General features: G+C 53.0%; 5 protein-coding genes across 5 annotated transcripts; 3 read left to right on the plus strand and 2 right to left on the minus strand.

The window, feature by feature from the left end:
* Positions 1–3707: 3707 nt before the first annotated feature.
* Positions 3708–5806, minus strand: ACET3X_009053 (uncharacterized protein; the record flags this gene model as incomplete). Its single annotated transcript, XM_069455205.1, has 4 exons — positions 3708–4920; positions 4978–5314; positions 5367–5395; positions 5550–5806. The coding sequence occupies 4 exons, from the start codon at positions 5804–5806 to the stop codon at positions 3708–3710; spliced, it is 1836 nt and encodes a 611-aa protein (XP_069303130.1).
* A 564-nt stretch (positions 5807–6370) lies between these two features.
* Positions 6371–8332, minus strand: ACET3X_009054 (uncharacterized protein; the record flags this gene model as incomplete). Its single annotated transcript, XM_069455206.1, has 4 exons — positions 6371–6397; positions 6446–7969; positions 8022–8194; positions 8293–8332. 4 exons carry the CDS (start codon positions 8330–8332, stop codon positions 6371–6373), a joined length of 1764 nt encoding a protein of 587 aa, XP_069303131.1.
* A 371-nt stretch (positions 8333–8703) lies between these two features.
* On the plus strand, positions 8704–9868 carry ACET3X_009055 (uncharacterized protein; the record flags this gene model as incomplete). Its single annotated transcript, XM_069455207.1, has 2 exons — positions 8704–9104; positions 9154–9868. 2 exons carry the CDS (start codon positions 8704–8706, stop codon positions 9866–9868), a joined length of 1116 nt encoding a protein of 371 aa, XP_069303132.1.
* Positions 9869–10638: 770 nt separating this feature from the next.
* ACET3X_009056 (uncharacterized protein) lies at positions 10639–11218 on the plus strand (the record flags this gene model as incomplete). Its single annotated transcript, XM_069455208.1, has 2 exons — positions 10639–11004; positions 11069–11218. 2 exons carry the CDS (start codon positions 10639–10641, stop codon positions 11216–11218), a joined length of 516 nt encoding a protein of 171 aa, XP_069303133.1.
* A 1634-nt stretch (positions 11219–12852) lies between these two features.
* On the plus strand, positions 12853–13899 carry ACET3X_009057 (uncharacterized protein; the record flags this gene model as incomplete). The annotated part of the gene is made up of 1 exon (XM_069455209.1): positions 12853–13899. One exon carries the CDS (start codon positions 12853–12855, stop codon positions 13897–13899), a length of 1047 nt encoding a protein of 348 aa, XP_069303134.1.
* Between the last annotated feature and the right edge of the window lie 142 nt (positions 13900–14041).

Raw genomic sequence — 14041 nt, forward strand, 5'->3', positions numbered from 1 at the left:
CAGGCCGAGTGGAGCTTCGCGTTTGTATTGAGGAGCCGGGATCGAGGCGAGACGGTCAACGTGAAGCGGCAATCGAGGCGTTTGTAATGCTGAGTAGCTAGGTGGGCGAACGGCACTCTTATGAGGAGCTACTTTGGCAGGCTGATGGCTATGTTGCCTTACCCCTCGCGTGCCTTCGCTGCGGGGACTGAAATATGACGCTCATCTCAACGCTGGCCTCTGTCTGGGCCCACACTCTCTCCGTGGGCGGCACCATGATCCAATACGGATAGCATCTGGTGATGCACTCCGTTTCTCCGGATCACTAGCAGAGCACGCCCAGTCAGAAGGTACTCTCGTGCCGATCTGGCCGTCAATTCGTTTGCCTGTCGGTACCTGGTGACGTCCGAAATGCCCTGTTTCACTTTTTGTAAACGAGCGCAGCAACACGTTGGTTGGATCAGCGCGGACACGTCCTCGCCATCACCATATGTCTACAGTATGCACCATGTACGACCCCGACAAAGGCAGCCGGTCCGCGTCTTCGTGACGGAACATTATAGCTCTCGGGCAGGCGCAATTGATCACATCCAATTAGCGTGTTTGGCCTATAGCGCGACCTGCAACAGTGTCGAAGAGCTCCCAACAATCTACTTTTGTACATCTCGGCCCTGAAGATGCCGAACACTGTTACAAAGCGCTTGGTATGACAGCATACGAGCCGCAAATACCTGGTAATGACCATACTGTCGAAATCACACTCTGTACACATCTGGAAAATGCTAACGCTGATCGCATACCTCTCTCTCCGGCGGATGGGCCTGACCACGCGACGCCTGCAAGCATCAGCTCTCGGGCGTGGGGAAGAGGGCCCATCCGAGGGCCCGGCAATTGTTACCACTGGGCTGGTCGTCATGTCTGTTCACGCTTACCCTGTGCCATGCGCATTGGCAGCTTCTGGGCACACAGTAGGACGGATGAGCCAATAGTGATGCACGGAAATATGTTAGCTGGGTGAAGCCCCACAGGATAGCGCAAGGCATCTCAGTTGTGATCGGTGGTTCGCGCATCATGTTCAGCAAGACTGTGTACTCATACAACATACGACCATAGATTCAAGAATATAGCGCTTCCCGTTCGCTCAGCGGTACTCAAGCTTGTAATCGGCGGATTAGTAGTCAGGTGGGTGACCACTGGCGAATCCCCGCTGTTGTATGTTTTTGGGTGCAGCTTGCGCTGCAAAAATACTCTAGTGGACGTTCTTCTCAAATTCATGTACTCATACACGAAATTCAATGGCGTGGTGTGAGGATATGTTTCATTCGGCCTACAGAGCCACGCCGGCGCCTTCCACTAGCTGGAATACTGAACCATCGCCGTCACCTTCTTCCCAGTTCCGCTTCACCAACCTCGGGTTGATATCGATGCCTCTCTCGCCAACTCCCTCCCATTCAAAATCATACGTATCCAGTTGCCCGAATAGCCATATCCTCATCGTCAGTGTGTCTTTGATGATGCGTGCAAGATCTTCATCTTTATCTTGGTCGCTCGACATAGGGTTGGCCCAAGGGAAGAAAGTAAGAGCAAAGTGTTCTGCTGCTTCGCGAACACTCGATTGAGCTATCCAAGATCCGTGAAAATTTGTCATACTAGTGATGCTGGTGTAGATGTAAACAGAAATGCGGCGATGCAGCGAGGTGGCTGCTCTGAGATCTGAATCTATTCGTGGTGTTAGTTGCAAGCCTTCTTGTGCGAGAGGCGCATATAAGGAGCTTACCAGAGACGACATCGATACGACTCCCAACATGCGCTGTGCAAAGCTCTCTCGGAAACATTGTCCCTTCGTCATCGTCCTTATGCTTCGGCTCCGTTATACCCAGTACATATGCTACGAGGGCATGCTTCAGCGCCGCTGTTGAGCTTGAACATTCCTGCAGGAGTTCTGCCATGTCCACCTCCTCGGCTCCAAACTCGGCAATCCCAGATTCCATGCTCGGGGTAATAATGGCATTGATATCCCGGTAGTACTTGTCTACATGTTCATGCATCAAGGCGAACAGATGAGAGACTTTGTTCCACACCTCCTCGTTGTCTGCCTCAGGTGGTAAGAAATCAGCAATATTTCGAGACGTGTTTGTTGATATGAATACTGGCGTAGGGACTGGAGAAGGCGGGTGAGCGATCAGCGCCGCTGGTATAGGTCTTTGTGAAACCCTGATGTAGGGACCATGTCGTCCTAAACTGTTGGCACTCTTGGATTGCATCATGGCTAGTTCGGGCGCAGAGTCGACGTAGCTTGCATAGTCCTTCCTACTGATGTTGGTATTCTTGCGCTTGGTCCTCTGCTTGAATAGAAAGAGTGCAGCCACGAACGCGAGGATTGCGCCGAGGATGAAGGTTCCCATAGCGACACCGGTCACTTCTCCAGCGCTGAGACGGTTGTTGTTGTGTCTGCTCCCCGCGGCTTCTACAGTTTCAACAGTCGTTGGAACTGGATCCGGTGTCGCCGATGTAGAAGTGGTGGATGTAGCGGATGTAGTGAATGTAGTGGAAGTAGTGGATGTACTGAATGCACTGGATGTGGCACTTGAGCTCCGTGGTATTGTAACACGAACCGTTGTCTCCATAGTCGTAGTAGACACGGTATTTGTTAATGTCTCAGTAGAAACATGTTGAGTGAGATATGGATCAATGGATTGGTTGTTGCTAGGCCCGAGATTGCCATCGACAGAAACTGGCAACGGAGCTGAGGTTCCTGACTCTTGGGGATATAGCACTGATTCGTGCGGCTTTGTTGTCGACGTACCAGCTTTTCTCTTCTCTTCTGGTGTAGTAGTAGGTCTCGCGAGACATCCATTGTCTTGCCTACATACCAATGTCATCTGCTTCCCAACTTTGGACACCCTGAGACCCAGGGGCGAGTATATCACCATCTTCACAAGAATTCAAGCCCGAAAACCAAGGCTGGAATGACACCACGAGAAGGTAGAAAAGAAGAAAGAATAGCATAAACCCACAAATACTCTCCAGCCTCGAGGCTACCATACAATAAGACGATCATCAGTGCGCGCTCATCAAGCTTCCAGCTCAGCCGCATTGAAGCATCCTACGAGCTTCGCCTCGCGCTCCGCTACAGCTACAACGAGCGAAACATCGATCCTTTCAACAAGCACATACCTTTGTTGTTTACTGCCGCACTGTTTTCACGTGTGATTTGTGAATGCTCCGCCGCAATAGTGTGATACTGTTGGAGTGGCATAGCACGAAGGCATATAAGCACCCATGTAGAGGCGAAGAAATGGAGATCATGTTGCGCTAGGGCGAGACGTGGGGGCCGTGTCTGGACGCAGTGTGGAGAACAATGCGCAGCCTTGTCTGCACAGCCTCCGTAAGGGTTGCTCCTGCGAAAGGGTTTTATATTGCTGGTCTCACACGTTGTCCTTCGTGGGAGAGCGACAGAGGGAAGGAATTCTGGAAAGTACGCATTCAGGGTTTCTGGGTCTACCAGTAGACCACATGTGTCCTAGCGTTTCTCGGTCCCTTGGGTTTGGAAGGAGCCGCGTTCGTGATGGTAGGAGTAGTGGAAGGTGTCAACGCCACAGATTTCATCGAGCTTGCAGTCAGCGATATGAATGCTGTCTCATTTTTTATCTCACTATGTATAAGAAAAACCCCCCGCAATACCAACGTGGGACAAATAACCCACACTTCCCTTGCGCCTGCTCATATCAGTACGAAAACGGTCGTACATTATAAACGCCCTTCTTCTCCGGCAGCGGCGCAACAGGCTTATCCAAGAACTCAGGATACAAATACCAAGCCAGATCTCTTTCTTCCATCTGAGCGATACTCCACCCATTACCCAGCCAAGCCATTCTGTTCGCTTGCTTACCCACACCATGTAGCTCGTTGCCAGCGTCATGGCCGTCTAATTCATCCAGGTAGACGTAATCGAAATCTTCCCAGCGCGGACTCCGCATTGCTTCGATGCAGTGCATTGTGCTACCAGGCCAGAGTCCGACCACCTCACCGGATCCTTTGTTCTTGTACCAACTTCTGCACTCATCGGCGAAAACTGTGCCTTGAAAGTATGCATCAACATACTCGATAAAGTCCTTCTCACGCGCCTCTTTGACTGTCATGGCTGCAATATTGTCCTTTTGGATCTTGCGGATTGCCTTGATGATGTAATCGCCTACTGTTTCGATCATGGTAGTCAGGCTACCAGAGCCGATGGCAGCATTGGGGCCAAGCATCGTGAACATGTTTGGAAAGCCAGCGACTGAATGCGAGAGATAATTCACAGCGCGCTTGTCCCACTTCTCCGTGAGAGATAGCCCATTGCTGCCAGTCAAGGCAAACGGGGGTGGAGCAGATGACTTGAAGCCCGTCGCACATACAAGAGCGTCAATCTCATGCGCCTTGCCGTCGGCAGTGTGGATCGCAGATTCGGATATGCGGGCTATAGGCGATGTGACAAAGTCTACATTGGGCTGTGTCAGTGCTTCTAGGTAGCCTGGGCCTGGTGTCAAACGGCGGCATCCCGGTGAGAACGACGGTAGGAGTGCTTCGAATATCTCTGGCTTGCTCTTGAGTCTCTCCTTCATGTGCTGGTGGAACATGTCCTTTGCACCGAGTTGTAGTTCAGTTCCCTTCATTGTGACGGCATGGATGCCATTTCCATCCTCTTCGATTGAAAGCCTGAATTTGTAGTAGTACTCGGGGTCATTCGCAAAACGGTCGCGAAGCTCTTGGGGAATCTCCGATCCATTGAACCCATATTTGTCGAATAGACCTTGGCTGAAAGGAGGTGATATCCACGTCTTGCTACGCACAAAGGTGCTGATATGGGTACCTGGGAGACGCTGGAGCGAAGGGACGATCTGGATGGAAGAAGAGCCGGAGCCAATAACACCAACTCGCTTGTTTTCGAAGTCGTATCTATACCCGACATTAGTCAACTTGCTACTGAAGAGGTGCTATAAGAATGCGCAATACCTCTGGTTCCAGACTGCAGAATGCATGACCTCGCCTTTGAATGTATCCAGGCCGTCTATTTCGGGCCAGGAAGGATTATTCAGATTACCCCTCCCTGAAACAACAACGTCGGCTTGGTCTTTCAGCACTTCTCCTGTGGCGAGATTCTTCACCGTGATGTTCCACTTTGCAGTTTTGTCATCCCAGTGGCATGCCTCAATCTGGTGACGCAACTTGATGAACCTGTCGGCGGAAAACTTTTGCGCGACATCTTGCAGGTACGACTGGATTTCTGCTGCCGGGGCGTAGAGCGACGACCAGTTTGGGTTCGGCTGGAACGAGTACTGATAAGAGTGTGCTAGGGGCGGTTAGCAGCGTACGCAACAATAGACCCAAGACCCGATGCTTACAAGGGACATCACACGCGCAACCAAGGTATCTGTAACCAGGTCAGTAAAATACACCATGCAAAACAGCGACAACCAAATACTAAGCAATGCGTCTAAAGCAGGGTCACTGGAGGTCGATATTGGACTCTGCTGATCGGATTGCGATACCAGTCCACTGAAATGTGTGAGATGGGTGTTTCTTACCTATTCTCGTACCAAGTCCCTCCAACACCAGCGTTCTTTTCATAGATGACCAGATCGATATTTCTCAATCTTTCTGGTATACGGATCCCACAGTAAATGCCAGAGTAGCCGGCTCCAATGACGACAACTTTCAAACGTCGAAGATTCTCTACCGGCGCATCATTGAGCCTGAAAGGCGAATCTGCCGCGATGCCATTCGTGCCATGGCTAGTGTGGATGCCGGGCGTGTCGGTAGGAAGATTGGGTATAACCGACATGGTCGATAGGAAGGAGAGAATTGCACAGTAAAATCTGTCGCGTGCTACTTATCCAGTACTTGACGTTTATTCAGAGGCTACACTCTCTGGCGTGGGTAATATACAATGGGACAGAAAAATGGACAAAAGACATTGGTCGCACAAGGGCGACAGCGAACCTTGAGGGGCACAGCCGCCGCGGACTATGCCTACAGTCCATCGTCAAGGTTGGCCGTGTGATACAATTGCCGAAGCAATCAGCCCATGATTAGTGAGATTTCAAGACATGGACCAGGCCAAGGGTCGGGTTCAGCACACGGTAGACGACCTGACTGAGGGGTTCAGCCTATCAGGGCGCGAGGGTCTCGGGATTTGACGGAGATAGCACCCCGGACTCCACTTGCGTCCCGCCTCGCGCTCTTTGCGATCTCGCATCCGCAGAATGCCCCCGCAACTGTCGGCGCAATCGACCTGGTATGTTTTCCCCTCTTCCTGCACAATGTTGCTGCGACCCTTTGAGGGCCAACAAAGTTTTCCGGGGAACTGCACAATGAAGCGATTCCGTTCGCAGAACGACCCCTGGCACTACCTTGGAACCGTAATGATGGCAATCTGTATCGAGATAAGTAGGTGCGTATTTCTTGAGCTCGGGAGACATACCTGATTTCCGAGAGCAATGGATAGCCGGGAACTATCCGGCTCCCAACCAAGACTGAACTCTCCGTCTATACCAGGATTCCATTTGTCGCTTGGAGTTTCACTGGCGCGCCACGCGGCTATTGGATCGTCTCTTCTTTCTATATCCCATATGGTGACAGCATCGGGTCCTGCAGCTGCCAAGAGCGAGCCGTCTGGGGAGAATGCAGTTTTGAAGGCTTGTGAGCCATCTGCGGTAGGTAGATATTTGACGCATTTGAATGGCTCGTCTGCATCCCAGATGCGCGTTGCACCAGACATGGAGCTTGTTGCCAGCAAGACGCAGGGCAGAGCGGAGCCATTTGTGAGGTGGTTGTGCTTTGGTCGTACACGGAAGCCAAGATCGGTAGGATATTCGTCGGGATATTCATGGGTCTGCAGCTGCAGCGAATCGCTGGGGTGGAGGATGCCAAGATAATACTTCCTGTCCTCGATGCCCAAGACGGCAATGATGCCAGACGAAGCGTCATACTTGACCGTCTCCCACGTTACAGAGGTCTCGAGCGTTTGCTGGGTTGTCAAGCATTCATTGACCTCGTAGATCTTGAAGAGTTTGATACCACAAACGACAAAGGCCGAGTCGCTGATCCAGTGTGCGTCGAAGATGGCTGTGTCGGTGAACTCTGTCCATGCTGGGATGGAGTCGCTGTCGTTTTTCCACACCTTGATGGAGCCCTTTTCTCCGTCTGTCGAAATGGAAAGCAACAGGTTCCGAGCTGAATTCCAGCGCAGTGTGTTGATGAGGCCAGCGGTAGAAGAGACGACCTGGGAGGCCTGGCCGCCTTCGGTGAGCTTGATGAGCTTGTCCATCATCATCTTCTCTCCGACTTCGTTGAATCGCTGTTCTCGCACAGAGACGGTGAGTTCGTTGTCCGAGTGCCAGCACAGAGCCGTGACGTTGAAGTTGTCAACGGGCAGGGGTATGTCGAAGTGCTGGGAAGGGGGATCATGGCCGGGCTCCTTGCTCACCACGTGGAGCTGGAGTAGGGACTTGCCAGCTGCGAGCAGCACGGGCGACTCTATTGGGCCCCATAGGGTATGCTCGATGACTCGTGCGGGATCCGAGGGCGGGGGGATGGTGACGGTGGAGGCATTCAAATCAGCAACGGCAATGGCTTCGGTCTGGATCTCAGCGTCCTGACCTATGCTGAGCGTGGATATGGGTATGTCAGCAAGCGAGGGCGACTCGGCCTCCGACACCATGGGCTCCGACTCGGCCCTGAGGCTGTTTGCGACATGTGTGGCGCCGTTGTGCTCAATGTCCATGGCATCGCCGTTGACGTGGGGCTCGGGGCGCGCGTCGACGCCGTTGGCGGGCTTCGTCTTCTTGCGCTTGAGCGTCTTCTTGGGTGGGGGTTCCTGGACGGCGCCGTTTGCTTCAGCCGCGAGCTGGTGGGCGGGTATGCCCTTGTCGAGGGTCAAGAGGTTGCCATTGCGCGCCGAGTAGGGTCGTCCGTGGTCGGGGCCAAACCTGTATCGGGGCTCCGTCTGCGGCCGTCGTCAGTACTGGCCTCTGCTGCAGCGCAGGTGTGCGACGTACATTGCAAGCCTCGGCCTGGAGCTGGTCGAAGCACATGCCATCCTGCACGAGCCTGATGAGAGCGTGCGGCTCGATGTTCTTCGCAAAAGGAAGCGTGTCGGGGTCGCGGATCCAGCATCGCGACAGTTGCAGGGCTGCGTTACCGAAGCCGGCTTCCTGGAGGTATCGCCATACTGCAAACACGGGTCAGAGGGGCAGTCCAATCGAGTCGTCGTATTGGGGGGGTGGGTGCTGGCAGGCAGGGAGGGAGCGAGGGAGGGAGGTGTGGTACCGAGATAGTTCATCGCGTTGCTGCTCAGAGTCTCCGCCATGGCGCATCATGTACGCGCTGCATGCGCCCGGGGTAGAGAGGCAGAGAGGATATGGATATGGTGGAATTCGGGGCGTCGTGGTCGCGAAGCTGGTCGGAGAATCCAAGGCTGCCTGCCCTGCGAACTGCACCTGCCCAGCACTGCAACAGCCGTGCACAGTGCACTCGAGCTAGTCCCCACAGATCTCCGTCCGAGCGTCCCTGATCCCTGCCCGTCTGCCTTCCTTCACCCTCTCCACTCCCTCCTCCCGTCTGGAATTGCCCGGGCCGATACCGTGCCTGACGCCCACCCTCCTCACCACCTCGTCGCTCTGTCGCAAAGTCACCGCGTCGCCTCCTCCCCCGCCCACGCTCTCCCACCTCGCGCCCGCCATGGCCCGCATAAACGTGCCCCCGCTCACCCGCGGCGTCCTCGCTGCCGTCGTATTCTTTACGCTTGTCAACTTCGCACTGCGCCCGCACGCCGACTGGGTGGAAAAGGTCGAGAAGCCAATCATCGGCGTGGGCAATGGCGTGCCGTGGCTCACCATCGTCCCTGCCTACTCGGTGCCTTGGTATCCGTGGGTCTTCGCATTGGCGACGGTCGTGGAGCAGAACGTCCTCGGCCTCATCACCACCGCACTCACCGTCTTCTATGGCGGACGCTACCTCGAAAGAGCATGGGCGTCGCAAGAATTCACAAAGTTCATGCTCTTTGTGGCCGTGATACCCAATGTCCTCACGTACTTGCTCTACATGGCTGGCTATCTCCTCACGAGCAAAGGTGCCATCTTGTGAGTGGGACACCACCCCTTCTCCCTACCTTGTTCTAACGCGGCCCAGACGGACCACCATCTCCGGCGGCATTGCCATCCAGGCTGGCTTCCTCGTCTCCTTCAAGCAGCTCGTCCCAGAACACACCGTTGCCATCGCAAAAGGCCTCATCCGCATGCGCGTCAAGCACTTCCCCGCCATCTTTCTCCTCGCAAACACAATCTCTGGCATGGTACTGGGCACTGAGACGGCCATGTTTCTGGCATACTTTGGCTTCTTCACTGCTTGGATCTACCTTCGCTTCTACCGCTTGAGCCCATCACTATCCTCCACTGCCACCGGCGACGGATCCGTCATCCGCGGCGACGCCTCCGACACCTTCTCCTTCGCTCACTTCTTCCCCGAGCCCATACAAACACCCGTTGGCACACTCTCCGACGGCATCTACAACACACTAGTATCGCTCAAAGTGTGCACACCCTTCTCAGATCGCGACATCGATGCAGGCAACGAACAGGCGAGCGCCCGTGCTGAAGGAGGCCTACCAAGCATCATGAATCCCAGCAGCAGGGGCGGTCGCGGTGGATCAACACGTGTGGAAGCGGAGAGGAGACGTGCTCTGGCTCTGGAAGCATTGAACGCGCGCCTGAACGCAGCAGCATCTCGAGGCCCAAGTGCCGCTGCGCCGCCAGCACCTTCTGTCTCTGGACCCACAGAATCCTTGGGGGAGACGACATACGAGCCGGAACGACACGAAACATCAGAAAGACCGACGGCGTCTTAGTACAGTCGCCCTCGATCGCTATCTCGTCTTAGATCTCTTTGATTCCTGTGCTTTATTACAGCATCACAAAAGTTTGGTGCAATTGGACTTGATGCATTGCGGCGGCGTCTTGTCAGCGTTACAGCGCCTTGTTTGCTTTGCGTCAATGGAGCGCGAATGATACCACGGAAAGGACTTGTCATTATTATTATTATTACTGTACTCAGTCGTCATGTTCTAGCAGAATAGAACCAGGGAAGCGTCCTCGAGACCGCCCATCTCATTCCCTTACTGTCACACATCCATGGGATATGTTTGCCATGACGCAACCGACGGATGCCACATGCAACACATTGCTGTCGGGCTTTATTCGACTAACTCAACAGTGTTTGGCTTCGAGCCGTACCGACGGTCCATATTAGTCCCCATGTGTTCACCGTGCATTCGTGATTGCACGTCGTCTAGGCACCATACTCACCGTTCAAGTCTCCACTTCCGCGTCAATTCCCAATGGGAAACGCGTAGTCTATGGGCAGACTAGTCGCGTGCTGCAGGTGATCAGTGTAACCAGTCCTCTTGTTACACGACCCTGTCGATCGAGTGCTACAAACCCCAGTAGAGGATGAGTGTTGTTACAGCCGACTACAGATGGAGAATCACACAGTCAGATGTACTTTGGAGGCAAAATCTTACCACCATGGGACGTATAAGTAGACACGACATTTCGGTACTTTCTCCAGCCAGCACGCATCCACTTTGTATCATCGCTCTGACCATACGCATCATCCATCATGTATACATCAGTCTCTGCCTCTCTAATCCTTATTGTCACTGCCCTCGCAGCAGAACTACCGCTGGGCCCAAGTCATTCGCCTGCTTTCCCCTCCGAACTCGACCCAAAATCAGCCCGGCTGTCCAGAAAGAGAGACTTTTCTATATCGAATGCTGCACATGGCAGAGACACATTGAATCAGGAAGATCCCTCGGCTTCGGCACCCGCCTTCGACGTTCTTTCCTCATCTTTCGTCTTCCTTCCTGCCACATCGGAACTGAGTTCGGCGACTACCCTGGTAACTGTGACATCAACCACGTCGACCTTTACATCTGCAGCGCCAACGAGTACACTGCCAGCGGTGCCTGACGATACATGGGCTGGTGTGAGTAACCGTCTTCATCTGCTGATGTATTCCCTTTGGACCAGACACTAAAGCCCCCTGTCAGGTATACGTCTGCAACGACATCAACTGGAACGGCGCGTGCTCGCACAAATTCACCAAACCCAGCGGTGCAAGCATAGACTGCGCGCAACTCTCCGGTCAAGAGTCATCCCTTGGACCAGATCCGGGTTTCTTGTGCGAGTTCTTCACGTAAGTTTCAATCCTCCTCTTTGTTTTCCCGCTGTAGAGCGCACTTCGATATGCATTTATATCATGGCTAACGTTGATCCAATATTAGAAACACAGATTGCCGCAAAACTGTGAGCGATGAATCCAGTTTCTTGAGCCTGACGTGGCCAGGCATTGCGGATTTGAGGAGCACAGAGAAGGGGGATTTGAACGACAAGTTGCTCAGTTTCGCTTGCTTCAGGATATGAAGATGGATTCGAGAGAGACCTTCATGACAGACAAGAGGGGAGTGAAAGAATGGCTGAGGCTCGCATCGTAATGAATGAGGAAAATATATCCATCGGACTACTTCAACGACTTAGCCCTAATCTCATGATTGCAAAGCTCTTTGTTCGTATGTATCGGTAGACAAGTAGTTCTCCGTGGGTATTCCGTCACAGAGTAGACTGACAGTCGATAGCCGTACGGCATATCTCCACCACATATGCCAACCACGCTGCAGGCTCGTTTCTCATTTGCAGTAACACCACTCCCTTGTTTGTTTGTTTGTTTGTTTGTTTGTTTGTCTGCTGCCTCATTTTCTTAGCTTCTCTTCACTTTCTCAGCATCTCTCTTCTGGTCGAAGAACATCTTCTTATGGAGTTCCAAGATCATATCGGTTCATAGTCTTTTCTGATCATGCTTCCCGCAGATCCGAACACATCAGAGACAGATAAAACCTCTTGTTGTCGCCATCTTCAGAAGATCATTCAAAAGCTCAAGCATCCCGACTATCACATCTGGATTTACTGTTTTGATGAGTTTGTGAGCGGTATCTGCGAGATCGCAGTATCGGATGCGAAAAGGCCAAACATGAACGGCATCGATGGGTAGGTAATGGGCCAGCGTCTCACCGGAGGAATACATAAGAGTCAGAAGCCAACGTGAAACACTTTAAGATCACCTTGGGTGCGATTCGCTTCTCGCAAGAGCAATGCGAGAATGAATCATGTCCAGTTCTGCTCTTGACTCCATTACCGTGGAGGCTGCAGGTGGTTTCCCGCTTTCACTGCTGCTGTGCCAGATGGCTCCGCGCTTGCCCTCAGTCAGAATCTTAACCCTTCTTGACGTCTCTTACTATCGTGCATCCTCTCGTGTCATCTCAACGTTCGTTTCTTCGTAACTGTTTAGTCGTGTGTTCGGACAAAAGGATGAGAGCAGCCTTCGTTCGTGGAAATTATGTCTTCCGCACCACTCCCGTTCAAGCTTAGTGTACCAGGCAGTTCATCCGCGATCGTCATTACAATGTTCATCCTGCCTTGCGCTCACCACTGTACCCCCGCATTCTCCTAAAGTTTATGGATATGAATTCTTCTAGTGTCATGCACTATATCGTGCAGGAAGTGTTCAGCCAATCACGGTGTTGCTACCTGGCATATTACTGCGGCTGTAGCAAGACCAAGATTTACGCTGAGGGTTTACCCCAGTTTTCCCATACATCACGTAATATACGCCGGACCCACGATCCAGGGAGCTTCGGAACAGACTCCTACTCGCACCAGGCCAGGAACAGTCTTCCGTGTTAGATTGGAGGCTCAATGACGATGCTGTACAGTACTTATAAGCCCGTAGATGCATTTGCGTGAAACGTTGCGTACCCGTCTGCTGTCCATTGCCATCATGAAGCTCACCGTCTCTCCGCTCGTGCTACTTGCGGCTATCGATCATGTCACAGCCGAAAGATTTCTCGGACGCGTCAATCCGCGTACTCGAGAACTGACATGGCCCGGAACCGGCGTATCCTTTACTTTCACAGGCTCATCGGCTAGCATAGAAATCGAAGCCACAACTGGTACCAACAGTGCTCAACTGACCGTTGACGGCGTGGCGACTGTCATCTTGGACGTAAATGGTACCTCCATCACAACACCCGCTGGCCTGCGGAACGGCAAACACACGGTCGAGTTGCGCAAACGATCAGAGGCTTCCTATGGCACCATCTCGATTGGTAACATCACCACGGATGGCGCCTTCGGTCGGGACGTGTACACCTCTCGCAAGATCCAGGTCATTGGCGACTCAATTACTGTGGGATACGGTCTCGACGGCGTGAACCCATGTGTGAACACAGCCGCAGTCGAGAACAATCCCAAGACCTACGCTGCCCTCGCCGCCGACATGTTGGATGCAGACTACGATATCATCGCCTGGAGCGGCATCGGCCTAACGAGGAACTACGTCTCTCCAACCCCAGACACTAGCGACATCATGCCTCAACGTTGGACTCGGTACGGGGCTCTCGATCCCTTGAACAGCTACACATTCCCCGCCAAAGCCACACCAGACGCCGTGGTCATCAATCTTGGCACCAACGACTTCAGTTACCAGACCGGCGTCCGGGGTCCCATCGTCCCAGCAGAATACACCGCAGCTATGGTAAAGTTCGTCAAGACAATCAAGACACACTACCCAGACGCTGTGTTCTTCCTTTTGACCTCGCCTATGCTCAACGACGGATATCCCTCTACTCAAGATGCGCAAAAGACTACGCAGAAGAACGCGCTGAATGCTGCCATCGCACAACTTCAGAACTGTACAAGTATTAGCCTAGTGGATATTCCGGCTCAGGGCTCAGATGTTGGTTGTGATTACCATCCTAATGCGGCAACGCATGCAGCGATGGCGGATGTTTTGGCCAGCGCTCTTGCCGATAAGCTAGGTTGGTGAGAGTTGGAGGAGAGCAGCGCAGTGCTTCGAGAACATGACTACTCAAAGACTGTGAAATAATTAAATCTCTTATCAGTTGCAAGTACACCGTTGCCTGAATTTGTGATGAACATGCTAGTGCTGCGATACAGGCAGGATGCCG

Source organism: Alternaria dauci, chromosome 9 (genome assembly GCF_042100115.1).
Source record: "Alternaria dauci strain A2016 chromosome 9, whole genome shotgun sequence".
NCBI lineage: Eukaryota > Fungi > Ascomycota > Dothideomycetes > Pleosporales > Pleosporaceae > Alternaria > Alternaria dauci.